This window comes from Pavona decussata, unplaced genomic scaffold (assembly GCF_977016875.1).
Source record: "Pavona decussata unplaced genomic scaffold, jaPavDecu1.1 SCAFFOLD_94, whole genome shotgun sequence".
Taxonomy (NCBI): domain Eukaryota; kingdom Metazoa; phylum Cnidaria; class Anthozoa; order Scleractinia; family Agariciidae; genus Pavona; species Pavona decussata.
In genome coordinates, this window is record NW_028145511.1 from 1226269 (window position 1) to 1252851 (window position 26583).

Consider the following 26583-nt stretch of genomic DNA (forward strand, 5'->3'; position numbering starts at 1 on the left):
AACCAATCAAAAGCCAGGAAGTTGTTTCCCTACGAGCTGTGGTTTCTCGACTGCAGAGGAGAAACCAATGCTCGTTGGATAGGAAGTTGTAAGATGCATGTTACAACGAAAAATGAAAGTTGCAGTCAGACGACAAGACAAGATATAGATTTACAGAATTTGTGAATACTTTGAAGGTTTCCAATAAAGAACGCTTTTAACACAAGAATATTTGATTTTTTAAGATTACAATCATCCACAAGTAAAACAACAAAATGATTACAGTAAAATACAATGAAAAATAGAGACACAATAAATCGCCTAATTGTCACTTGATAACAATGCGGTCAAGGTTGGCTCTTTTAAGAGCAGAATTGAAATTTCAGTAGAATTGAAATTTTTAAAGTTCTTATCTCTATAATTTAAAGTGCTCCAGTATTCTATTGTCTCGATCAGGAAAGGGTAAAAAAGATTGAGCATTGGAACATCTTGCTGTCTTAAATTGCCTGAGAAAACTAATTTGCCACTATGCTTTTCAAGATAATAGTTAAAAAACGATTTCCATTTTCAATGATTAGTATTGTCATTCTTAGCCCTTAGCTTCTTTGTTATAGTCGTGAATCATTTCTGTTCCCTTGATTTTATCACTCAGTTTTACCAAGTGTACCTGCGCACTTGCCGTGAACTAGAGATAATTGTGCAGTATGAACACGGCCATTCCCATCCAAAATTACCGACCTGTATACTCCATTACTTGGTGATTATTTCCAAAGGGATGAAACCTGCTAAGATAGCACATTTTCTACTTTTGGCGGCCGGCAGAAGCCGTCGATTGCGTGTCGAAAAAATTACTACAAGTGAAGTATTTTGTTGAAGCCTGAAGACGTCGGGTCTAAAATAAAGCAACGGCTCGGCGTTTTAACACCTTTCATGATAACATTTTGTTGGTTCAATAATTACAGTATTATACCTTTTAGCATCGCATTACATTTTTTTGTTGGATGATTGTTTTACCTTCAATCAAACATCTTGGCCGGGATGACATTCAGTGGATCACTCTCGACCCCAGGGGTCTGGGGACAAGACTGAGAGTGGACCGAGGGAGTGGACCTTTTTGTCGAATTACTCACTGTTACTCATCATGGCGGATTCGTTCTTGATTGTTTTGGTTTTGTCTGTTTCATTGTCTTGTTGTTTCGAGGCGTCGTTTGGAGATGAGGTAGACAAAGGTACGTTGTATTGTACGTTTAAAGTCTTAAAACTTGTTTCTGCTTGAATCGCTTGCCCCATCCTTGCCCCTGTCCTGGGAGACCCAGGGGCAGTTAGTCGGGCAGTAGGAGTTTACTTCTTTCGCAAACGAAAATCCCTGCTACCCGACTAACTGCCCCTGGGTCTCCGAGGAAGCGCTTGCCCCGGCCAGCGATTCGATTCAGCCTAATTAATTCTTAATTCGATTATTAAATATGACTGATGAGGATATTAAATTTAAACTTATACCCGGGGTATCCAATCGATGGAAGATAATCTAATCGATGGCTTAAATTGGTATCGATTGCTATCGATTGTTTACACATTTTTTTTTTCTGGCTTCAGAGAGTGCCAATGGAAATGTGTGCTTATGGAAATTATCTCATCTTTGCACGTAAACTTTAACACATTGTATCGATTTTTAACACATTTTTATTTCAATTCTGAAACATTAACACGATATTTTGACTGATTTTCTCTCCTTCTTTTACAGACTTTAAAAAAGGAAACTAGTTGCATGGTACCTTCACAGAAAATCTCTGGCAACTGAATTAAGTTCTGCCTTGGCAAATAAGGAACGTACCAAGAAAAGCAGCATAAATTGTTGCAAAACAATGAAAAAAATCATGTGTAACAAGATGAGAAAACTGGGTTCTTCTTGTTTTGCCTGTAAATACCACTCAACAAATGGTTTTTGTGTGACTATCAATTGGTCATTGATTGCTTGATACCAACCAATGTCAATAAATTTAACTAATTTAATTATCAACTGGTATTGATTGATTGCCATTGATTGGATACTCCTAGCATAATGTCAAATTATTATTATTGAAGTGCTTTAATTTTAATAGGGATATTGAATGGTCCCATTCAATTTATGAGTGCTCGCAAAATTTGGCCTTTGCTTGAATTGCTCACAAAAATTACACGGGTGCTCGCTTGCTCGTGCTCGCAAATTTTTTGCAACTGCTCGCATGCTGACTCACGTGAAGCTATGCGATGTAATTTAGCATCAAGCAGGGCCCAATTGGCTGTAAGATGGTGGAACTGGTTGAACTGCCCTAGCTTTGGACCTTTTTTTTTGCATTTTTTTTGAGGTGTCAGCCAGATTATTAGCCATTACTTGGCACAAAACAACGTATCCTATTAATAAGAGACATTCCAGCTAGCGGAAAATTTACTAAGTACTCGAAGTGCTCGCTGCTCACCATCTGTATTTTTCTAAAGTGCTCGCTGCTCGCAAGAAAAATTTGACAACTGCTCGTGCTCGCAAAAATAAACACACTGCTCGCATGCTCGCAAATGCTCGTAAAGACCATTCGATACCCCTTTTAATGGCTAATACCCAAGTGCCTAGAGGAAGCTAGATGGTGATATCATTCTAGTTATAATAATTGCCTCCCTGTTTCATAGTTCAGAAACTGGGATGGAAAGCTTGTCAATTGTGGGCCATAACGCTTTTGATTAGGCCTATTTTTTTTACCACTTATGCTGTATTAAATTTTGTATCAGGCAGTGACAACTTGACTAAAAAAAGGTTAGACTGTAATGCTCCAGGGTGCCCTGAATGTACCTATTGAAGCCTTGAGGCCTAATATGGTAGGGGAGGCAGGTATCTGGTAGGGATTACTTGAGGAGGTGTCCATCAGGGCAGGTTAGACTCGCTGTAATGCACCTACAGGTATAAAAGCTGCCAAGGGGGGAAGGAGGGGGATTTGTGGCAATTAATTAATATCTACCATTAATTTTTGACCATTTCAGTGGAATTTCTTACAAATTCTCAAAGATGTTTTTTTAGCCATCCACAAATGCCTTGCAGTGTGGCATTTGAGAAAAAAAAGCAGCTTGGTTTTTAAAACCCTGCCTTTGTCTGGATTTCCCCTCCCTTCCCATGTGTTTGGTGCATAATATTGTTGGAAAATCTGCAAAAAAAAGTTGTGCCTAAGAATCTCAGCCCACATATAAGATTCACCCATTGTACAACAAATATTCTATTTTTGGCTTCATGTTCTCTACAGATGATCATGACACCTCTACCCACCAAAGCCCTCTCAAAAGCCTGGCAGCTGTCGCAGCACTAACTGTTTGTCTGGCAGCACTCATAAAGTGGTATTGTGGTGGAGGAGTTTGTAAGAGCAAGGCCCGATTGGATGGTAAGAAAATTAGCGTCTTTTAATGCCAGTAGTTCATCTTCACAAAATACTAAATTGAGACATATCTATGTGGTGAATAATTTGTGACAACAAGTTGTAATGTGCAGTTCCTAAGAAAATCCATACCCACCCCATGGAAGGTCATCAGAAATTCCCAGGGGGAGGGGGTCTTAGAAGCCAAAATTTTAGAAGCAAACTTTAAGTATGATTTACAAAACTGGAATTTCTTGGGGGATAGGGGTGCAAAACAAAAAAACCTTCCGTGGGGGGAGTATGGATATTTTCTGGAACTGCACAAATGAAGCTAATAATGAGTTGTGAAGTGACAATGAGTCTTAGTGTTGGGACTCATGAATAATGAATGACTCACGATACTTTTTTTTTGAGTTTTATGAATTCTGTCTCATGAAGTATTTTTAAGACATTCTAATAAGCCCATTTATACCTTTTTAGAATGTAAATTTCATAATTTGTTAGACCTTGCAAAAGACATAATTGTGTTCCACGTAGAAAGAATGCACTCCTAATACAGATTGGAGCCAAGGTTGTATGGGACAATCAACGAATGAATGGATCTTGGGATGCATATCTGGCAATCCCCCGCAGATTTTGCAGGGGCAGATGACATCATCGACAACTTGGCAAAGTAAAGAGAGCCTGGGATCGAGATCATCGAACGCACTCCCTAATATTTGATTATTACTAGTGATTTTATACACATGTCACTGCCACAGTATTCTTAAGACAGTTCTTCTATTCTTTTTTGTGGGGCATAATTATTTCCTGTTACCATCCTCTGATTTTGTGTTCTTCACTATTATATATAGGCAAGACTGCAATTGTCACAGGTTCAAACACAGGAATAGGCAAGGAGACTGCTCTAGATTTTGCTAAGAGAGGTGCCAGGGTGATTTTGGCTTGCCGAGATGAAGAGAAGGCCACTAAAGCGGCTAAGGATATCATTGCTGAAACTGGAAGTGATAAAGTTGTTGTCAGGGTCCTTGACCTGTCTTCATTTGAGTCTGTGAGAGCCTTTGCAAAGCTTATTAATGAAACAGAAGAAAGGCTGGATATTCTTGTCAATAATGCGGGGCTTGGTGCTGCCCCCTATCAGCTGACTAAGGATGGTTATGAAAGCATCTTTCAAGTGAACTACCTCAGCCAATTTCTTCTGACCTTGCTTCTGATGGAGAAAATGAAGCAGTCATCACCCAGTCGCATCGTTAATGTGTCAACAAATGGTCATATATTTGCAAAACGTCTTCAGCTGGAAGACTTTAAACTTTCATGGGAGAAGTTTAAGTCAACCGATCGCTATTTCGAGTCAGCGCTGGCAAAGATTGTGTTTACAAGAGACTTGGGCCAGGGATTGAAAGGTGAGAAGGGAAGGAACATGTTATTACCCTAGAGTAGCAATTAACAAGCATGGACTGTTAACTTTGTGGAAAGATCTTCTCAGTAGTGTACCCATTTAGTATTGTGTATCAGGATCAGATGTGAAGTACAGTGGAGAGCTCTCAAGTTTCATGTATTGAGCATGAGACTCAAACAGTTGGATGTAATATTATGTTCTCATGTAGCCTGCATGACAGGTACATGAAAAATATACAGGGCATATAAAAAGAGCGGGGAGCGCGAGGGAGGGAGACATGCACGTCTCCCTCCCTTACGCTCCCTATATTTTCCTTGCGCTTGCCACGCAGGCTAGCTCTTATGCTGAAACAAGTATTTCTCACACGTGAACAACAACAACAACAAGAACAAGCTTTATTTCCAAATAATTTGTTAAAAAAATAATTTCATTTTTAATTTAAAAATGAAATTATGTTTTATTCAAACACTTAATTAATTTTTGAAGAAGCAAAATTACCAGCAAAGTACGTACATAATCACTGATTGTCTCAAAAGTATAATCATACTTTTTTTTTACTTTTAATTCTCTTGCAGAGCCAGTATGTCACCCAGTCAACAAACAGCTATAATTTTGAATGAACCATATTGCTGCTCAGAATATATAATTATTGCAGAAAACACATCTTATAAGATGATTCAATTTTTCAAAATTTCCTGGGATAGTATTATGCCCACAGGCCTCCTAAAGGGCGATTTAGACGGTACGATTTTCTCTTACGACTGTCGCATGCGATTTCTAGAGCGCGCACTGCTTGCGTCATGTAAAAATCGTACACAACTTTTGCCACTCAACGTTGCCTTTACCTATGATTGTTGTAAGATTTTAAAACATGTTTTAAAATCCTACGACATTTTTCGTGTTGTGTGCGTCTGTCGTAAGAATGTTGTAGGTTGATTTACACGACGCGATTCGTGTTGTAGGCATGGTGTAAGCGTGTCGCATGCGACAAATCGTAGGCAAAATCGTACCGTCTAAATCGCCCTTAAGATGAGAAACAGCTTCACTGTTTCAAAAACTTACTCTCTAATTTGCATCTATTTCAACTGGAAGTGGTTAACGTGTTGGGCGTTGCGTCTGAGGGTTGATGTGAGGCCTAGCTTCAACTGTTTTGTAGTTTCCTTCTAGAGACGTTTGCTCCATAATGTTAATTTTAATTCACCCACTCGAGTGTATAAATGGCTGGGGTACCTGTAACTTGCGATCATACCCCTCCTTCCTCAAAAAAGAAAAAAAAAAAGAGAGCAAAACAAAAAAAAAAAAAACAAAAAAAACCACCTGATCGCAGGTTAGGGTACCTGGGGCATGTACGTGACTAACTCCCGATAACGTGAAATTCCAATTGTGAGTCATTGAACGAAATCTTCTGACATTATTTCTTATCTCATCTCAGGTACTGGAGTAGCCATATATTCTGTTCATCCTGGTGCAGTAACCTCTGACATTTGGCGCTACTGGACTGTTTTACAGAAACCTCTCATCAAACAGATCTTCCAGTTAATAACATTCCTATTTTTCAAGGATTGCAAGCAGGGAGCACAGACCACAATCTACTGTTCAGTGGCCGAGGAGCTGGCTGGTGTCTCAGGGCTTTATTATATGGATTGCAAAGTGAAAGATTGCAGTAAACTTGCAAAAGATCCTGGTTTGATGAAGAAGCTTTGGGAGGCAAGTGAGAGAATAACTGGAGAAAGCTGGAAAGACTGAAATTCAGTTAAAGCTTTGAGCAACTGCGTAACTGAAGAGCTCAGTTGAAAACTATGTTAAGTGTAAATTTGGCCATGAATCCAAATTGCTCCAAATCTGGTACAATTTGGCGAATTACTCTTTTCAGCTAAGGAGCATAGTTCCATGTGTATCTTTTTTAATCTTGAGCCGAAATTTGCAAAGAATTAGCTTTTGACTTTGAGTTGAAGACATATTACAGCTACATTTGCCATTATTGCTGCATGCATATACAAAAATATATAAACAATTTTTTTTCATGGTAGAACAATAATATTATTAGCAGAAGTACTGCTAAAATTGGAGGCCCACAAATACAGGCCTTGCTTGTATCTAACAGGTATCAGAGAAGCCTTCTTTTGAACTAACACCGATATTTGTTAATTTGCTTTGATCTTAACCCTTTAACCCCGAATACAAAAGAAAAAATATTTCTCGTACGTTCTCCCCATACTTCTCTTATAAAAGTACTGGGGAGAAGTTATTAAAATATCAAGAAAATTCAGCTTGGGTGATCATATCCTTAATTCTCTTGACCTCGGGGTTTGAATAAGCATTGATATTACAAGGAGAAATTTGATGCTGATCACTGTTAGGGCTTAAAGGGTTAATGAGATTATAACAAAATGTTTTGGTGACTGTGTAATACATACATCTGTGCATGTATTTATATGTAAATGGACATATTTAAACAAGCAATATTTATACTGGATGTAAATATATATTATGTGTATTAATTAACCAGGCAAACGCCACATTAGAAAATAATCTTTAAAATGTGTAGCCTAAGTATAAGTTTTTACAAACTCAAATGTAAGTAGAATTTTCATGTTTACTGCGCCTTTGAGCCCGCAATTATCTGTCGTAGAGAAGTGGTCATGGATATTAAGTCATTTGAAAGGCTTTACTGGCAGGATTAAGTGAACTTTAAAGTAAAAGCGACTCAAACTCATATGTAAGTGTCCTCTGAACTATTTAAAGGACATTAAACTGAAATACGTTTGTATACTTTACCACTTACGAACTTCAGCAGACGTAACACTATGTTGCATATAAAGGAATTTAGAGTACAATTCCAAGAACTTCTTGTAATATTTTCAACTGTGGCGAATCGTAACTAACTTTAAATGCAGTAAGACTAATATGTTTTATGAAATGAGAAAGGTTTTGAAATTTAGCTTTCAAAAATGGATCAATTCTTTTGAATTTATGTTTCGGAGCCATGTGGACAAAATGAAGTTTTCGCAGGTCCTAACAGAGGTCTTGAATAGGTCTTAAAAACTGGGACCCGTTTCTGGACAGTCGATAACTTACAAGACCTGAAAGCAATTTAATGTGTGCAATGCTTTTTCATAACCCTTGTGAGTGGAAATCGCTTCTCGTAAGCAGTCTTGGACATCTTTTTCAAGGTCTAAAGGAGCTAAAACCTCCCTTAAGCGGAGAAACCTGACATTCAGAGTTCCATTCCGTTTCAGTTGGTAGCATAGCGCGCATCTGTCGATTTGCTAATGCAGCTTCACTACGTTTATTTACTCACCATATTTATACAATAAGCCTTCCTTGGTTAATACTTTAGCTCGCTGCATGAAAAGTGAGTTTCTCCGATAAACGTACTCGGAATCAGATCTACGTCGATCGATTGTTTGCATCTTTGAATGGAAACTCATGAAAACTGTTGAGCTCGTTTAGCGTAACTGAATGATGTACAGCGAAATGTTAATTGAGTTCAGGGCTCAGTTCAGTTCAGTTCAGTTCATTGTTTCTTGACATAAATCTTACAAGAAATGTTCACTGCCCCTGAGGTTTCGCTCTTGCCCTTCGTCAGCAAACTGGCAAGGAATTCAATTGTATTTGATGTTTTAAATGTGGCCTTGAATTCCTTCAGGAAACCTCGCTTCAATGTTTTATGCGCTATTTTGCGCTTCGTTTTAAGATAAAAACAAAAATGTTGCCCATAATCATAGGTTTTTATTGCAAACGAAGCGCATAAAGTAACGGATAAAATTTTCCCTGAAGGAATTAACGGCCGCATGCAAAAAAACCGGCTAATCTGGGCAAAACAAGAAAGAATGATCTAAAATGCACTATGGGTTGGTTATACACCCTTCAATTATTGGCTGTGTACGCTATTCGGGAACTAGAAGGATGGAAACGTGTAAAAGAAGAAGAATGAAAAAGTGGAATGAGAAACGTTAGTTGACTTCGTGGGGATTAAAGGGGAAGTATCACGCGAAAGACGAAAGAGGGACGCATTCTTCTGCTAAGGAATTGGCGCGTGTTTATTAATCGAGATGGAAGACATTGCATCGAAACAAATAAAGGGCCATGGACAGAACCACGGTAAGGCCCGCTTAACGAAGAAGACTTAAGTTACCACAGAAGAGCGTTTGGCTAGAAAGTCACAATATTTAATCCAAGCTTGGCAAAAAGTCGACTAACATGCATATGATCATGCAGTGTACATCGCCAAGGCAATTGTCCACGGGGTAGGCGTCAAAGCATTGATAGTGGAGGAGTGCGGTCCTTAAAATTACACTCCTAAATATGTGACGAAATAGAACAATCCACTGACTCATTTTTAGAACAGAAGGCACGGTATATTCACAATCGAATGTTTTGTTACCCAATGTTTTTTTTTTTAGCTGTACGATTATTAATCAGCAAACGTAGGCTGTACTCTATGTGGCACACCCACGAGTGCAGTGTAACCCGGCAGTGCTTTGTTACCTGTATGATTGATGTCAGCAAACGTAGGCTGTACTTTAGGTGACACACCCATAAGTGGAGTGTAACCCAGTGTTTCATTTAATGTAAATGAACACATGCCTTTTCACTACATATTTAATTGATATTTATAGTTATAAGTCATATATCTGATATATTGGTAGAATCCACATCCATCCGACAGTTTTGAATAAATAAGGAAAAGGCAAGTCCGAGAATAAAAATCATCTCAGAACCAAGTTTTGGTTTATGCAAGATTTAATGAAGAAGATACAACATTTCAACTCCATTCCAGAGTCATAATCATTTCATGTCACAAGGACTGATGTTACACAAGCAGTACTTATACCTAAGATAATTAGCATATGGTACACAATGAATAAAGTTATTAGAACATGAGTCTTATTCTCTGGAGGCTTTAAGGCCTTCATTAATTGTAGGCTAAAGTTCTTTATGTAGAAAGCTTCTAGAAAACCAAGCTGCGACCATTTATTGTCATTACGATCTATTATTTCACAGTTATTGTGAACTTCCTGGTAAATATGGTCAAAAACCGACATCAATGGAACAATTAAATCATTCAAGGCAAGCAAAAAAACTAACTAATTCTTTAAATCTATCACAATTAAATAAGTGTCTGAACATAGGTTGTTCAGATCTGGTGGCATGTTCGCGAAGCGGAAAAGCTAAGGAACGATTTGTTTTGCCAATATAATGTTGCGCACACCCTGGACATGTTACATGTAATCTGTAAATAACATTAGCTTTCTGCAAAAAAGGAACTGGATCCTTGTTGGAACCGTAATGAGAAAGCTTGGAAAAAAGAATAAAGTGTTACAAACTTAACATTCTCGCTAAGTGACCTATTCAATTTCTTGATAGACTTGTTAATCAGGGTTTCACCTCCACGACCACGGTATGGTAATTTTATCCAGATTATTCAGTTTAGTTTGATTGTTTTCGAATTTCTCCAACTCGACTTTCACGTGGGCATTCCCTGTTCGTGTTAAGGTGATTGCCAGAATGGACTTGCGAATTCCATTCCAAGATCAAAATTTGTTGATCCTTTTGACTTGGTGCGGGAAAAGCTTAGAATTACTTCAAATTTTAGACGCTCTGGAAAACAAAGCTTTTACCCAAGCGGTCTTTAAACGCCAAGGTGTGAAGCTAAAAAACGAAGTATACTGATCAGTACGGGTTTCTTTTTAGATATACCACTAGTTAAGACCAAATGTGGTCAGACTTCATTTAAGTTCTCCGCTGCGAGCGCCTGGAACAAACTACCAAGAGAGTTACGTGAGCTAAGAACACTTGCACAGTTTAAGGTCAGAACATTTACTTACTTGATGAACATGGATAGGGCCAATCATATTTGTAAAAGCGATGCTTAGTTCATTTTGTTATATTTCTTTAATTATTTTTACCGCTGTTTTTCATGTAAATTTTTTTTATATATTTCTTATGTGCTGGTCACCGATTAATACCAGTCTTTCAACTTTTGTTGTTTGACTGACCGGTCTTTTATCAGGATAAATAAAGTTATTATTATTATTATTGTTATTATTATTATTATTATTATTATTATTATTATTATTATTATTATTATTATTATTACAATTAAGGTCGGTAGGTATATTGGTAGGTAGCTTTATATATACATGAAGGTCCTGTTTTAAATACTACCTTGTCAAATTTTACTCATTTCAATCATTTTTATGAAACATTTTTTTAATTATCACCATTGTACTGCTCATTTGATCATATTTACATATGTTAATTTGTACATTAGAAATATTTAACACTGTTATTATTCTTATTCTTATTCTTATTCTTGTTATTATTATTATTACAGTCGACTCCCTATAACTCGAACCTTCAAGGGAAATTGAAAAAGGTTCGAGTTATCGGGAGTTCGAGTTATCAAGGGTAAAATTATATAGAAAGACCACGCTTGAATGTACAAACAGATTCGATCCGCGCCAAAGTATTTAATTTGTTTAAATTACGCCATTAATGCAAATCTAAGATCTTACTCCGTAGAACTCGCTTGTATTATTCATTCCTTGAGAATGGCGTCATGACGTCGCCGAAACGTCGGAACCTTATATCGCTATTTTTTACTTGCCTGTGTATTATTATTATTATTATTATTATTATTATTATTATTATTATTATTATTATTATTATTATTATTATTATTATTATTATTATTATTATTATACTAGCTGAAAAGCTAGCTAATTGATGTTTCCTTCTTTTCTTCTACAACAAAAGACTGTTTTCTCCGCACTTGTGTTTTTGACTCGTTCGTGTGAGAAATTTCTGAACCACGGCCTGCTCCTCTTGAAACACGAAAAAAATTACCATAATCTAAGTACGTTTCCATTACTATAATAGACGCTATTCAAAAAAGAAAGAAAACCGGACTTTATTGCCCACGGAATGGAGCCGCAAATTAGCAAATAAAAGGAAACATACGATCGAGGAGTTGAAAGTTTCGTGGTTGCCAGGCACTCTGTACCCGAAGAAAGTTTAGTTAGCATGCACCCAAACGACGCCGAAGCAGCCAAAAACTCCTCCATCGAATCGTCAGAATTTTTCTGTCTGGAGTTGTACGCTACATACGTTACTGCAGGGGATGTAAGCGACACTATAGCTCTCTGGATTGTTATCGGTTTGGTATCTCTTGCTTCTCCCACGATAATTCTTTTGAACGCTTCAGTGATCATAGCTTTGAGGCTAAGAAAAGAACTGCAAAGACTTTCTAATGTTCTTTTATTGAGCATAGCCATCTCAGACCTTCTAATAGGTGCTATATGCATGCCTTTATCTGCTATTGTTGACTTATTTGTTGCCTGCCAAACTCTACCAGAGAATGTTTGCGTGTTAGACTTAGTGACTCTATTATTGATGTATATTTTTTCTCCGAGTTCTGTTCTCCATTTGACATTGATTGCTTGGGAGAGATATATGGCGATACAAAAATGGAGAGAGTACAAGAGCATCGTTACGAAAAGCCGACTAAAAAAACTCGCGATAATAGCTTGGGTGTCAGCCACATTTATGGTTCTTCCAGATATTATTTCACTAACAGTGGTGAACGAGGACGATGGGCTCGATTTTGCCGAGGTGTGGTTAATCGTTGCTGCTATTTTGTCAGTTTGTGCGCTGGCTCTTATCGTTTATTTCTATATCATGGTGTACTTTGGACTTCGCAAACGCAAGATAAGTGACATTAGCCGCCAAGTCACTTCTCTAAAATCAGCCAAATTGGAGAAGAAAGTTGCCAAGATGACGGCGTTGGTGACAGCTGTCCTGATAATCTCCTTCCTCCCTGTAATAGTTATGGCTGTGTTGAATGGAGTTTTTCTAGTCCCTAGCAAAAGATGGGCTTACAGATTGGCGGAGATTCTGATGCAGTTCAGCTCCATAGCGAATCCACTAATTTACTGCTATGGAGATCGCCGCTTTAAGAACGCTGTGTTGGAGCTGTTGAGAGTCAGGAAACTAGGAACAAACCAACCCGCGGCAGTCGCTGGTGTCCCGGCGATTTGAGGGTTTCCATGGGGTTGACCGTCAGCCGGGTCCGCAGTAATTGGCCTTAGCTGTTGCGGTATCCCTGTCCATATTGGACAAAGCTAAATAAATAAAAAAGGGCAATTGCTACCGTCAACCGGCAGAAAAAGCAGTTATTATTAGCCTTCAAACGGTTTCAAGGTCTTTCAAATATCACTATTTCAGCTGCTCATCCCGAACTTATTGCTTTTAAACAACCGCTTTAACTGGTAAACCAATTTGCATGTTCCCAAAAAATACTCACTTTATGGTCTTTTCCACTTAATTTGCGGTTAAACTGACATCGCAACTAATTCCGTCTGGAAGTACTTCTGGTTTCAAAATATTAGTGATTTACTACATTGATAACGTGTTTCTGACCAATAAACAATCTCCAGAACACAATTGTTGTCTTAAAAAGCACAAAAGTTAATATTCAATTTAACTCATAAATGAAATTTCCCCTTCATGATCGTGAGCGGAAACGCCCTTGGTAAGCAGTTGGGGACATCTTTTTCAAGGACTGGGGATCTTCTTTGAAAAGCTCAGTACAGCTTGCTAATATCTCCTGGAACTGAATGTAATAGTTATACAATGTTTCAACTGACGGGTGAATAACGTTTCTCTCTCTCTCTAATGCATGACTGAAGGAGCTACAACTTCCTTTTAGGCCAGTTTAATCGTGCACACGGGTAAACCAGCTGCGATTTCAGCTCGATATCGCTGCAAGTTTTCTGCGAAGTCCTGCAAATTTTCATCAAGCTTCAAAAGCATTTACCAGCAATTAAGGCATTTGTTTTTTGGGAGGGGCATTTTATCGCCGAATTCGTCGCTACTGGTAGGGCATTTGAACCAGGGTGACTCATTTCGTCTTCAGGATATGTTTGAGACTGACAGGTATGTCAGATTCAAACATACCCTGAAGAAGAAAGGCCGTGCCTTTGGAAATATTGGAAAAATATACTTCCCTGACGGTGAAATCAGCCTTGCTCTTTTTTATATTATTTGTTGTACAATTTGTTGCTGATAAGATCCTTTACCAGAGGATCCGGTACCCGGTACTTTTATTTTGTTGCAGTGGTCCTTTCAAACAGTTTTTAAGACTTCTTTTCAAAATTTACGACGATCACCCCCGTCACTTTTATATAGCCCCCTCCCCTCCCTTTGAAGCTTGAACCGCCTGAGGCCCTTTGAGTCTCCTTTGTCCCGCGGCAGACCGCGGAGTTCAGAGCGGAAAAACGTTCTGCGCAATTTTTCTGCGCATATCCATTCGCGGGCGCAAGTGAATTGAAAACGCTGCCGTTCGGTTCGATTCTGTATTGTTGAGCAGTCGCTTTTGTGGTAAAAATACATTTTACCATCTACGTTTTGTCCAATTTCATCGAATATGCTATAAAATCGGACCGAGCATTTTACCAACACCGTGAAGGAAAAGAACGAAAACTGGATTTGCGGTACAGGTTCCGGTACATGACTACAAACACAGCAAAGGGACACTTCTTTTGTAACTATATATGCTACACGAGCTTCATCTCTATTTAATTCTCTATGTTTCTCATTGCAAGACAATCCATATTTGGCGTCAGCACAACTGAAATTGAAATAAAATTCTATTTAAAAAGTTGCAGCTGGTCAACCTCTGTTCCCTGGATGCATTTATTTATTTATTTTTTCGTTTCTAAAACAAAATTGCGCGACGAGTGAATGATGGCAAGAGTGCGACCACAGAAGGCTTTGTGAAACAAATTCAAAATCTTCGCGGCTAAGCACAGTGACAAAAGGGATTATTTGGGAAGTTTCCGTAATTAAAGATATTTTTCCTGCCTTCAGTTGACCTGTGCAGATAAAGATTGTTACACAACTGAGCCTACTAGATGGATGCACACACACCCGTGTCAAAAACAAACTTTTTTATTGTGTTTATCATGATCAACTTTTAGCTAATTATACTGGACCGCAAGTAGCGAAAGTTAATCGAGGCGGGCAGTGAAAGACAAAAACAAATATACAATATATTGAAGAGACATAAACTAAACTAAAAGAAACAAGATGCCTATACTGGCATTTACGTGTGATGCCCCTTGATTCTTATAATTGTATGCTTCGCAGACTATCCTAGCTAATGGAATATTTTGAGTCACAAAGATAGCGTTATGTTGTTTCCCTTGTGTTACGCGTCTTATCGTTATACCGGAATTTCTATTACAATAACGTGGCCTGACTCACGTTTCTGGTTATGTAAATAAAAGTGTAAGATTACAAATTGTTTTCGTTTCACCGAAAAAAAAAACAGAAAGAAAACAGGCAAAAAGCTTTCCTAAATGAAAACTTTTAGTACGAATGGACAATCAAGCCTTTAATCTTTGTGTAAAGTAGATTTCCAGTTGCGTTTAAGCATCAATTCGACAAAGTGATGCGATCTGTGTTTTAGCTTAATACCAATGACCTTTCCCCCGCATATCCTGGATGGTTCTACAACTGTCAAACAGAAGCATAATTCCTTCGCCTTGAACTCTCCGATTTCCACCGTTTTTACTGTCGAGTGCTTTTTAGAAGTTATTCTTTCGATTTACCGCTTCAAAAGGGTTAATTTTCTTTTTGAAAACGGCACATTGGAATCTAAAACATTAAAACAATATGGCCACGCCACTAAAGTCAAGCCTTTTCAGTTCCAACGAGAGACCACTAGGACCTGAATAATCACAATAGTAATTAACTCCCCTCCGATCCCTCCTGACCTACACTAAGATATTGCATTCTGATTGGACCGTTTTTGTTAAAGACAATAAGGACAATAGGAGACAAAAAGATCCCCTCTAGGAGAAAACTGAATTTGATACATCTAAAACGAGTTAATAATTGACAGATGCGCATTTGTGGATACAAACGGCCCCCATTTTATAACGTGGGCTGCACAGGCATCCCACGTAATAAAGCAGTACAATATACTAAGAGATCGAAAGTAACGCATGGCATAAAATTGCTCCCTCGACGCCGATAATTAGATCCTTGCGAAAAAAATTAAAAATCCACTCTGGCAAACAATCATATACTTTGGCAAACTCAGTAATTAACGATTAACTATTTTTCTACCCAGGGTTGAGCTCTCGACCTTAAATATTCAGGGGTTTGCTTATATAGTCGCTTTTTGTAAAAAGGTCCATGACAATAACAGACCCGTAAAGGCGATTTGTTTACACGCCGCGGGAACAATGAAGGTTTGAAAATCTTTCTTAAAGTCTAAGAAGCCCTAAGAAAATCGAACCACAGCAAGGTTACATCTGCAGCTATCTTCTTGTGTGGGATAATTATTGCTACTTACCGAGATGTCTGCGGTAGCATAGTAAATTGTTGAAAATAAGAAAATTAAAATTGCCGCCATTTTTGAAACAGTTGGTGCCCAGCTCGCCCAGCGCTCACGCAGAGGTCGCGCATGCTTTTTGCGTTTTTCCGCTCTGAAACCGCGGAGTGGTTTTAACCGCTCTTTCCAGACCCCCTTCTGGAGCTCGGTCCTCTGCATTTTGCGAATCCAACATGGCGGGTTTAACCCTGATAACGTCCGTGTTCATTTCGTTTTCGTGCTGTCTCAAGCGTTCGTTTGGCGACGAGATAGAGAAAGGTAAGCAGTTATGTCAAAACTGTACTCAATCAATATTCGCGGGGAACTTCGAGGTCTTATCAATAAACTGATTAAGCTTAATTTATAAAACCAGGAAGCAAATTGGGCAAATCAACAATGAACACTGAGAATTTAATAGCACTATTAACTCAACCTGACGCAAAGTGCAGAATATTGATTGAACCTAGCTGCACCATCTCTACAATCATGAAATCCTTGTTCAAATGTTGAACATTGCGCAACTATCGCTTGGTTTGATATTATTTGTTTTAATAGGTGATGCTTCAACCTACCAAAGTACTGTTACAACACTGATAACTGTCTCAGCAGTAATCGTTTGTCTGGTAGCACTTATGAAGTGGTATTGTGCTGGAGGAGTTTGTCGGAGCAAGGCCCGATTGGATGGTAAGATAAAATTGTGAAATGGTTCTGAACTGGAGCAGTAGGTATATACTTCTATAATTGTGGTAAATTATCCAGTAATGCCACACTCTACTTAGAATGAAGTTCCCTGATTTTCTGACTAACAAAAAGGTGAAAAGATGTTCATGAGAGAAGAAACCAAAATAATTTTAATTTTTTGAGTTGTGTCAAATTATTTCACAATCAAAATGACATAAGTATTTTAAAATACTGTTCAATTATATTGGTTTTTATTATTCCACTATTATGTCATTTCACCAAATAAGGTCAAGAGAACGCGCAAAATATGAGACCGTAATACACTGTAGTGTCCCGGTTTGACCGGTTTACAACAGAGCGAATACGGACGGAAAAGGCAGAAAAAAAGAGCAACAATGTCCGGACTGGACGAAGAATAGTTTTTGAAACGATGCAGACTCGAAAACAAGTTTCACTTGTCATTTATCTTTTCATTTTATCTAATCAAATTAAAGACATTTAACTGGCTTTCTGTGTTGTTTACATCATTCGTACGCGCCATATACCGATGGACAGTTGATGCCGGGTGCATTTGAAAACTGTTACCAAAACAGAGAAGCCAAAATAACAAAATCTTTTTGTAGTGGAATAATAAATCTCTTATTCGATGGTTTTACATATAATACTCGCGGACATTTGGCTCATTGCTCGTATTTTTCCTCGCCCCTTCGGGGCTCGGAAAAATACTACGCAACTCGCAAAATATCCGCGCGTATTATATGTAAAACCATCGAATAAGATATATTTATTATCATTTTGGGAAATGTAAATTTTAGCAAGTAGCAACATAAAAAGAGATGGGTTTCTACAAAACGCTGACCCCCGGGTCAGCTGACTCCCTACTGACCCCCAACTGACCCCCTAACTGACCCCTTCAAAAAATCTCAGGGGAAAAAAAAATGTTAAATTAAACTTATAAACCAACCTTAAATTTCCAAGATGACGGAATGCAACACAAATCACGAGGAACGGATACACCTGTTTCTCACCATAAACCAACGTTTCAATGCACCCAGTTCTCGTTGTGACCAAAATAGTTCATCATCATGAAGTTGACAACCATTCAAGTTGCCAAAATCGCCGCTAGACAGAAGACTTTTGAGTTTATCAAACAAAGAATTGAGCGTCTGTTCGAAAAAAAAAATCCCAGTTCCACTAGTTAACTTTAAAAAAATGTCAGTAAGCTTCAAGAGCCGATGAATGAAACATGTTCGAAAGTCAATTCTCTGACGGGAGCAAATTGTGTTTGTTTCTTAATTGCATTACAAGGAGGCCAGGCGAACTGTGGCAGTTGGACAAAAGTACAACAAGGTCAAACAATCCATCGTTACGGGAAAGAGGTTATAGACTTGCTGTAACACATGATTTCAGGAAAATGCATCGGGTAATTTTGTGAGCCGGCCTTAAGAGTCCACGTGGGCCCAAAGAGGATAAGTAAGTAAGTAAGTAAGTAATTTTGTGAGGTTTTTTGTTATAAGCCATTTCTAATACTTTTAGTTTATGCCTCATTTGACCACAAATGTGTACATGTAAACGCTAAGTACCAGGAAAATGCAAAGTAAGAAACGGAAACAGTTAACAGCAGCCTTGCATGCTCAGGGCTCTCTCTCGATTTCCATTCGCGGCAGTGAGACGACTTAGTTCCCTAAAAAAGTAGGAAAATGAGGGCTGTCCAATTAATCGCTTCCTGTATTTGTGTCAAAATAAACTACTCACCCAACATCGCCAGCGAGGAAATCCGTCAGCGAGGGAATAGCGAACTAGAGCGGGACCTAGAATCTATTTCTGTTGCATTTTACCGTGGGAATTGTTTCCAGATGTTGTGTCGTGACAACAGTCAACACTCAAACTTTAAATTGAGTGGTAACTCACTTGTCATTTGCACTGTTTCATCTTGCAGGTTAACTTTATAACTTTAATTTCACATTTTTTTCTTTTTTGCTGTGATTTTTTGAGGGGGTCTGTTAGGGGGTCAATTGGGGGTCAGTTGTCCCGGGAGTCAGCGTTTTGTCGAAACCCAAAAGAGAGAAGAGTGCTGCGCACTGCTAAAATTTAAGGCCTGATTGACTGTTAGATCTTTGGCCTTCCTTCAACATCTTTTCGTTAATGTTGCAAAAAGGAAATTTATTTATATATTACACTCATCTGAAACCATGATCTGTTTTGTTTATAGGTAAAACTACAATTGTCACAGGTTCAAACTCAGGAATAGGCAAAGAGACTGCTCTAGATTTTGCTAAGAGAGGTGCCAGGGTGATTTTGGCTTGCCGGGATAAAGAGAAGGCCACTAAAGCTGCTAAGGATATCGTTGCTGAAACTGGAAGTGATAAAGTTGTTGTCAGAATCCTTGACTTGTCTTCATTTGAGTCAGTGAGAGCCTTTGCAAAGGTTATTAATGAAACAGAAGAAAGGCTGGATATTCTTGTCAATAATGCAGGGCTGGGATTGCCTTACCAAGTGACTAAGGATGGCTATGAAAGTGTTTTTCAAGTGAACTACCTCAGCCATTTTCTTCTCACCTTGCTGTTGATGGAGAAAATCAAGAAGTCTGCGCCAAGCCGCATTGTTAATGTATCATCAAAACTTCATGAGTCTAAACATGTAAAGCTTCAGCTCGACGATTTTGTGCTGTCAAAGGAGAAGCATGATTTATTGCAACGCTACTCTGAGTCAAAGCTTGCACAGGTTGTGTTTACAAGGGAACTTAGCCATAGATTAGAAGGTGAGAGCAAAATATTAAAGCTTATTAATCTATTAGACTTTAGTGAACTCAGTTGTCTCTGTGCCCCAATAAAAAAAAATGTTGACTTCACCCTAAGTTACATGACATCTGCAAACTTGCGGTAACAACAATTCATGCATGTGATTGCAAGAACCTTTTGATGCACTATACAGTGGTAGGAACTGTCATTTTACCCAGGTTAATGACACTTTAAAGGCCCACCTTCACCCAAGAGTCGTTTCGGTCGTTTGTTTTTGTTTTGAAATGCTGTATTGTCCAAATGCGTGATCTTATTGGCTGTATGAACTCAAGCGGTTCATGCGGGTTTCCTCTACGACTCGTGCTGGAGGGAAAGAATATTCGTGATCGCTTTTTGCTTTCTCACTCGACTCCCGCTCGAATAAATGGGGGGTTTTCATATATGAAAACTGTTCCTGGGCGCGCAATACGTCTTGGGTGAATGTGGGCCTTTAAGGACGTTCGCGCTAATTGTTTATGCGCATCTTTAGTGCGCAGGTAACGCACACACCAAGCAATGTCACGCGCAATTCGTGGTTGACGATACACGGAGGAAGACGGAGGTAAACACACATGTCGGCCGACGTGACAGCATTTAAAAGAGGGAAAAGGGGGAAATTCATCTCCGTTGCACAGTTTTGAAACGAAAAATCGACGTGAAACGATTAGACGGGTTAAGTTTACAACAAAAAGTCCAAGAAAAGGCGTCGATACTTGCGGGTATTTCGCGCCAAGAGATTAATATATTTACTTGCCTCTCGATATAATAAAATAATTGAAATGCAATACTTTATTTAGTCTATTCGTCAATCGAAGTCACCTTAAGCTTTTTTAAGTTTTGACAGTAAACGAGAAAGTCTTTCCCTTATACAAGAAAGCAATTTTATTGATCACCAATCCCGTGTACAATCAATCTCCACATATACCTATTCTAGATAAATAAATAAGCTTACTTCTCACATTTTCGCCTCGCTCATGGCTATAGATGCATTTTCCTTGCATTGGCTAAACAGCTGTATAAGTTTTGAGGGTAGAATAACGATAAACAACTTGCACGATCAGAGGTTTGACAGCACACTCAACGAAAACAAAAAACGATCGAGCAACCATTGTGAGCTGTGAATTATGGGATAGATAATCCAGTTTAGGTTCCAGTGCTTCTCCGACCTGTCACGCAAAAACGTGACTTCCGTAAGTTTCTCACGTCTTCGACAACTTCAACTGGATTTTGCGGTTTTAAAAGGTCGGTGACCCCCAATTTTTTTTAGACGGTTAACCTTCTTTGACAGATATCTGTTTACTGTCATCAAACGAAAGAAAAATCAATGTGGGAAGTTATTATTTTTTTTAATTTATCTACCCACGCGCGATCGAACTCCGCACATTTCTGCCACTTCTGAGGTGGAAATACAATTATTAAAGATTAGTTGTAGCTTTAGGGATAATAAAAGTGGAATTTATTTGTTTAATAGATCCTCTGAAATAAACTTCGGCAATGGAAGTTTGTCTCCAGCGATTCGTTTTTAAAAATTTTGCATCAACAACCGGTGAGGTCATATCGAGTGACGAGGACCGATTTCTCAAAATAAGCGCAAACTTGCAGATGTCATATCTCCGAAATGAAGTCGGTGACCCCCATTTTTTTTTGCATTTCAGATGTAAGTAATTCATAGACTAACTGCAGCAGAAGTTTGAAAAAAAAATCAATGTTAAAACATTTTCGCGCGAACGTCCTTAAATGAAAGCTGGGTACACAAAGAAAATCAGAAAAATGTTCACAGGATTTGAATGTGGGTCTTCCTGAATGAGTCAAGTTATCATGTAGACTTCATGTTCCATTTCTACTCGACTCTCATATTTTTCAACCCATTTTGCCATCAAAGTGTTTGAACTGTAAAGCGGCTCCAATATCAACGTGAAGATTCTCCCTACTGTCCTCCATATATTTCTTATGCTACTAGTTGGGAGATTTTGTCTAAAAATCAACTGAAGGTTGATCTTTGGTGATAATTTCCTTTATTCTCCTGACTTAAATGTTTAATGAAGCAGTGATATTGTTAGGAGAAGTCAGATGTTGGTTACCACTGGGGCTTATATTAAGGATGGTGCCTACTAATACAGAAGTATTTTTGTGCGGTTTATGACTGTGCGGGAAAAGCAGACCTTTGCAACAGCTATTGGAAGAGATGTTGAAGCAACGATATTTTTACAAGGCGCCAAAATATAAAGCAATGTATGGCAGTTTTTCCTAAATTGAAGCTTAATTATCTCTGAAAAATACATGGTTACCCCTCCCCCCATCTCTTTCAAATGTGCAGTTCCAGAAAATATCCATACTCTCCCCCCCCCCCCCGAAGATTTTTTGTTTTGCACCCCCTCCCGGGCCCAGGAAATTCCAGTGAAATTCATACTTTGCTTCTAAAAATTTAACTTTGAAGGCCCCCCTCCCCCTAGGAATTTCCGATGACCTTCCATGGATTTTGGTATGGATTTTTTCTGGAACTGCACAATATATATAAGATCCACCCCATCATACAGGATAATAGTGAAAATGTGGTTGCGTAAGACAACTGAGTTTTATTTTTTGTGTTAGGTACTGGAGTAACAGTATATGCCCTTCATCCTGGTACCATCAAGTCCGAAATCTGGCGTAACTGGAAAGTGCTACACAGACCATTTGTTAAGCAGATCTTCCAGTTAATAAAATTCCTACTTTTCAAGGATTGCAAGCAGGGAGCACAGACCACAATCTACTGTTCTGTGGCCGAGGAGCTGGATGGTGTCTCCGGTCTTTATTATAGTGATTGCAAAGTAACAGAATGCAATAAAGTTGCAAAAGATCCAGGTTTGATGAAGAAGCTTTGGGAGGCAAGTGAGAGGATAACTGGAGAAATCTGGAAAGATTGAAATGAAAGCTTTGAGCAACTAACTGAAGAGCTCAGTTGAAAACTATGCTGAGTGGAAATTTGGCAATGAATCCAAATTGCTCCAAATCTGGTACATTTTGGCAAGCTTACTCGTTATCAGCTACAATGTAAGGAACATAGTTCCATGTCTATCTTGTTTTAGTCTTGAGGCTTGTATTGGCGAAGAATTAGCTTTTGACTTTGAGTTGAAGACATAGTACAGCTGCATTGACCATAGCTGCATGCATGTATAAAATCTAAACAATTTTTTTTTCACGCTACTTTAGCAGAAGTACTGCCAAAATTGGAGGCCTGCAAATACACAAGGAAATAAATTAACTATAAGTATAACGGGAACGTAGCATATTAAAACAGTTTTCTTTTGCAGACTTTTTGAAAACATCAATCTGCAATGAATCAAACCTGTAAGTGATCCATCTTAGTCGGGTTTGCAAAGCAAAATTTGGACTGCTCAGGAACCAATCAGAATGGGACTAGGGGTACTTGATATCGTTGTACTTATCTCACCTTGTATTCAATAGACTCAGAAGACGGCGCCTTGCTTTCTTCTCTAAAAAGAGCCAACGTTCGTTGAATGATTTGGCCTTGGCCTTGATGAGCTCATCGTAATTTTTTTTTTTATCATAAGACATGTATTTGTCCATGATGCATTTAAATAGATAACGGAGTTAATTTCTAAAGAAACTGTGGTGCTGTGTCGTTGGGGAGTAGGAACGAATGTTTGGTTGACGAAAGGCTATCACTCGAAATGTCAGCACTCGAATCTCTTTACGGTGGCTAAATTACCTTTAGTTATCAACTGTTGATAAACCAAACATTCGTTTCTACATATTTAAACGAGCCTTATTTATCCAGGGGTCAATTCAATAAAACTTTTACACTTGTAATCTACAAGTCGGACCATTGTATTTACAAGCGCAGCCAGAGACGAGTTTAATAAAAATCGTTACAAGTTCAGGTTACAAGTGTCCGACTTGTAATTACAGGTGTAGCGCTACACGTGTAAAATATGGTAAGAATCCAATTTAATAAAACTTTTACAAGAGTCCGACTTGTATTTTTACAAGAGTCCAACTTGTAAATCACAAGTGCAAAATACAAGTCGCTTGTCACTTGTAAACACACTGAGTAAGACTTCAGAAAAACAAATTGTAGTGTAAAAACATGTCGTCTTTGAAAGGAACTCGACGACCTCCTGAGACGTCAGATAATCCGTCGACCTAGGAAGTTTGAGGAAAGACGGTTGTTTGAGGTCCAAAAAGCCAAGGGAATTTCGAGAGAAGTTTCGTCTCCCTGTCGACGCCTTCGGCCATCTTTTGGAATTAATAGGCCCGCGTTTGGAACAGAACGAGATGTAACCGAGCACTAACGGCAAGACAGCAACTTTTAGTATTTCTCCACTGACATCCTTGGTACAAATTCCTTCCATCACGTAATGCACTCTTGTCATGGTATCTCCGTATCAACAGTATGGAATATCATTCATCGCGTTCTATGGCGTTCTTAAGAAAAGGTTCTATGCTCTACAGATGGGAATGGGAGTGAGAAACATGAAAAGAGCTGCCGAGCTTATCAAGTGTGCTGTTATACTGCACAATCTCTGCATTCTGTTTAGTGATAACGGTGATGATCCTCTTGACGATGCAGATCTCGACGTTGACGACGATGAGCTAGATATCGACAACAGAGGAACAAGAGGACAGGCAACAGCAGTTGCTGCAGCACTTCCTATGAGTGCGAAAAATAATACCAATGACACTTCAAAACTTAAACTGTTTCAATATCATCAAAAGAGAACAGTCCACGACGAAATACGCCATATTTCTTGGAAGGGACAGATTAATATGTCATTTGTTACTCAATGACGATATTCATTACATGTATTTTGCAAAAAGTGCACATCTCAATACCTTACTAGGAAAAGAAAAAGAAACTGTAGGTCACAATTATGCTAGGTTAATTGGTAACCATGTTCTTATTTTAAAGATAAGTGCAAAAACCTTTCGCAGGTTGCAATTTACAGTTTTTCCACTCAATATTCAAAGTATTATAATATAAATGTAATAAGTTCAGCAACTGTCCAAACGATTACTGATATCGTCTTGTTAAATGCCATTTTGGACGCTGTTTAATAAAATTATTTCATTGTCAAGATCTTTTCTAAGCCTTTTTATCTCCAATCTCAGCTCGATATTTTCCAGTTGGAGTTTTCTTTTTCTAAGGTGCAGTATGTCGTCTTCTAGATCTGCTGCCTTGTTATGTGCAGTTGATGATATCCCCTTAGCCTTTCTAACTGATGGCAGAGCCTCACCTTTGATTTTTCTTGGCCTTTTGTTTTTAAGACTGCCTGCTTGGGTAGCATTTTTGGTGCGCCACCCCTGCCATAGCCAGTTTCAGCGGTAGAAACGTGCACTTCACTGACGCGTCTTTTTTTTTTTTTGCCTTTTTCGTCACTGTCGACGAAAATGGCGCTAAAACTATCATTTTGTGGTCCCTCACAAGCTCGGCTAAAAGTAACTTTTGTTGCTTGGATAACATGCTCAACAATGGTCTCAATTAAGAATATATAACTGAGAACGAAGGAAGGAGAACCGCATATATATTAAAAGGACAGAAGAGATATCTAAATTTTGCATTCGAAAAAATACACATGTATTCAAACGGAGTTTACAATTGTAAGGCTACAATTGTAATTTACACGTGTATTCTGACTAGGGAGGCACGTGTAAATTCCAGTGTGGAAAATTCTTTTATTGAATCCTTGTATTTACAAGTCGGACTTTACACGTGTAAATTACACGCGTAAAAACTACAAATGTAATTTCTTTATTGAATTGACCCCAGGTTATACATATATATTTTTACCTCTGTCAGTATATTGGGACACACTCTACATTCGAAATGAAATACTTAAAATTTGCAGCCTAGCTGCCTAAGAAAATGTTTTGTACAAACCCAAACGTAAGTAGAACTGACTCAAACTCATAGAGTGCTTTTCAGTTGAGTGTCAAAAGTAATTTCGCGTTTGCTTTGGTTCTGCTTTGCTACGCTCTGTGATTGGTTGACAAAACTCGCGCCACTTTCTCAACCAATGAGAATCAAAACCAAAACCAATCGTGGCTTGCTTGCTTGCGTTTTCCCGCGCTTGGCACCGGTTACATGCATTTGCTTTGAGCTCTGGTTGTTTCATTGCGCTGTTTACATTGCGTTGGGATTGACCAGAGTAATAACTTAGGTTTTGGTTTTACGACACTCTAATGAAAACCGCTCTAAAGTTGACCAAAGTTATAGAAGTAGAAAAGGTCAGAGGTCATGCCATTTTAAAAGGCTTTATGGCAGGATTGAGTGCACTTTAAAGTAAAACTGACTCAAATAATATGTAAGTTGCTTCTAAACTATTTAAAAGACATTTAACGAACCATTGTTCGTAACTAACAGACAAAACACTTTTAGTTACATATTCATTGTAAATTATAACATAGCGCGCGTGCTTCCCTACCTAATTCCTATTGGCGTCATCATGGTACATTTCTCCGTGCGTGAAAGCATGCGCGCGCTATCATATAAGAAACTTTTTACAAAGCGACAACACTATAATAGAATGTATATTTAAAAGAACTTGTCGTAGTTTAATAAAACTTTAAGATTAAACGATACGAGAAACCACTTTCACCTTTGTATTTTTGTACAGCACATTGAGAGACGTTTTTAATTAATCAGCAACAAAACCTGTTTTCCAGGGCTTAATTACTTTATTTTCACTATGTTGTAAAATAATTGGTTCATGTTTTTGACTGTGCGTATATCGAGTTATGGATGGACTTGGGAAGATTGGAGAGCACTCAAGAAGCTAGAGTTGCTCTCGGCTACGCCTCAGGCAACTCTTACGCTTCTCTCGTGCTCTCCAAACTTCCCGCGTGCATCCATTACTCGATATACGCACGCTAAGCATGAACCAATTCTTAAAGGAATTTACATACAATTCCAAGAATTTCTTGTAATATTCTTCAAGTATGGTGCTTAAAGTGCATTAAGTCCTGTGCTATATTGGTTTCATAAAA

At 38.4% G+C, this 26583-nt stretch overlaps 3 protein-coding genes and 1 long non-coding RNA gene across 4 annotated transcripts; 3 read left to right on the forward strand and 1 right to left on the reverse strand.

Moving 5' to 3' along the window:
* The first annotated feature begins 1085 nt into the window (after positions 1-1085).
* On the forward strand, positions 1086-7598 carry LOC146473284 (retinol dehydrogenase 12-like). The gene is made up of 4 exons (XM_085118505.1): positions 1086-1208; positions 3246-3380; positions 4208-4756; positions 6185-7598. The coding sequence occupies exons 1-4, from the start codon at positions 1121-1123 to the stop codon at positions 6496-6498; spliced, it is 1086 nt and encodes a 361-aa protein (XP_084974631.1). The 5' UTR covers positions 1086-1120; the 3' UTR covers positions 6499-7598.
* Positions 7599-11781: 4183 nt separating this feature from the next.
* LOC146473285 (trace amine-associated receptor 365-like) lies at positions 11782-12795 on the forward strand. The gene has a single exon (XM_085118642.1). The coding sequence runs from the start codon at positions 11782-11784 to the stop codon at positions 12793-12795; it is 1014 nt and encodes a 337-aa protein (XP_084974768.1).
* A 1895-nt stretch (positions 12796-14690) lies between these two features.
* Positions 14691-16180, reverse strand: LOC146473286 (uncharacterized). Its single transcript, XR_014866442.1, has 2 exons — positions 15745-16180; positions 14691-14848 (listed from the first exon to the last, which is right to left on the reverse strand). It is a non-coding gene; the product is annotated as an uncharacterized LOC146473286 (long non-coding RNA).
* Positions 16181-16314: 134 nt separating this feature from the next.
* On the forward strand, positions 16315-22890 carry LOC146473287 (retinol dehydrogenase 13-like). Its single transcript, XM_085118507.1, has 4 exons — positions 16315-16414; positions 16691-16819; positions 19029-19577; positions 22189-22890. Exons 1-4 carry the CDS (start codon positions 16330-16332, stop codon positions 22500-22502), a joined length of 1077 nt encoding a protein of 358 aa, XP_084974633.1. The 5' UTR covers positions 16315-16329; the 3' UTR covers positions 22503-22890.
* The last annotated feature ends 3693 nt before the right edge of the window (positions 22891-26583 follow it).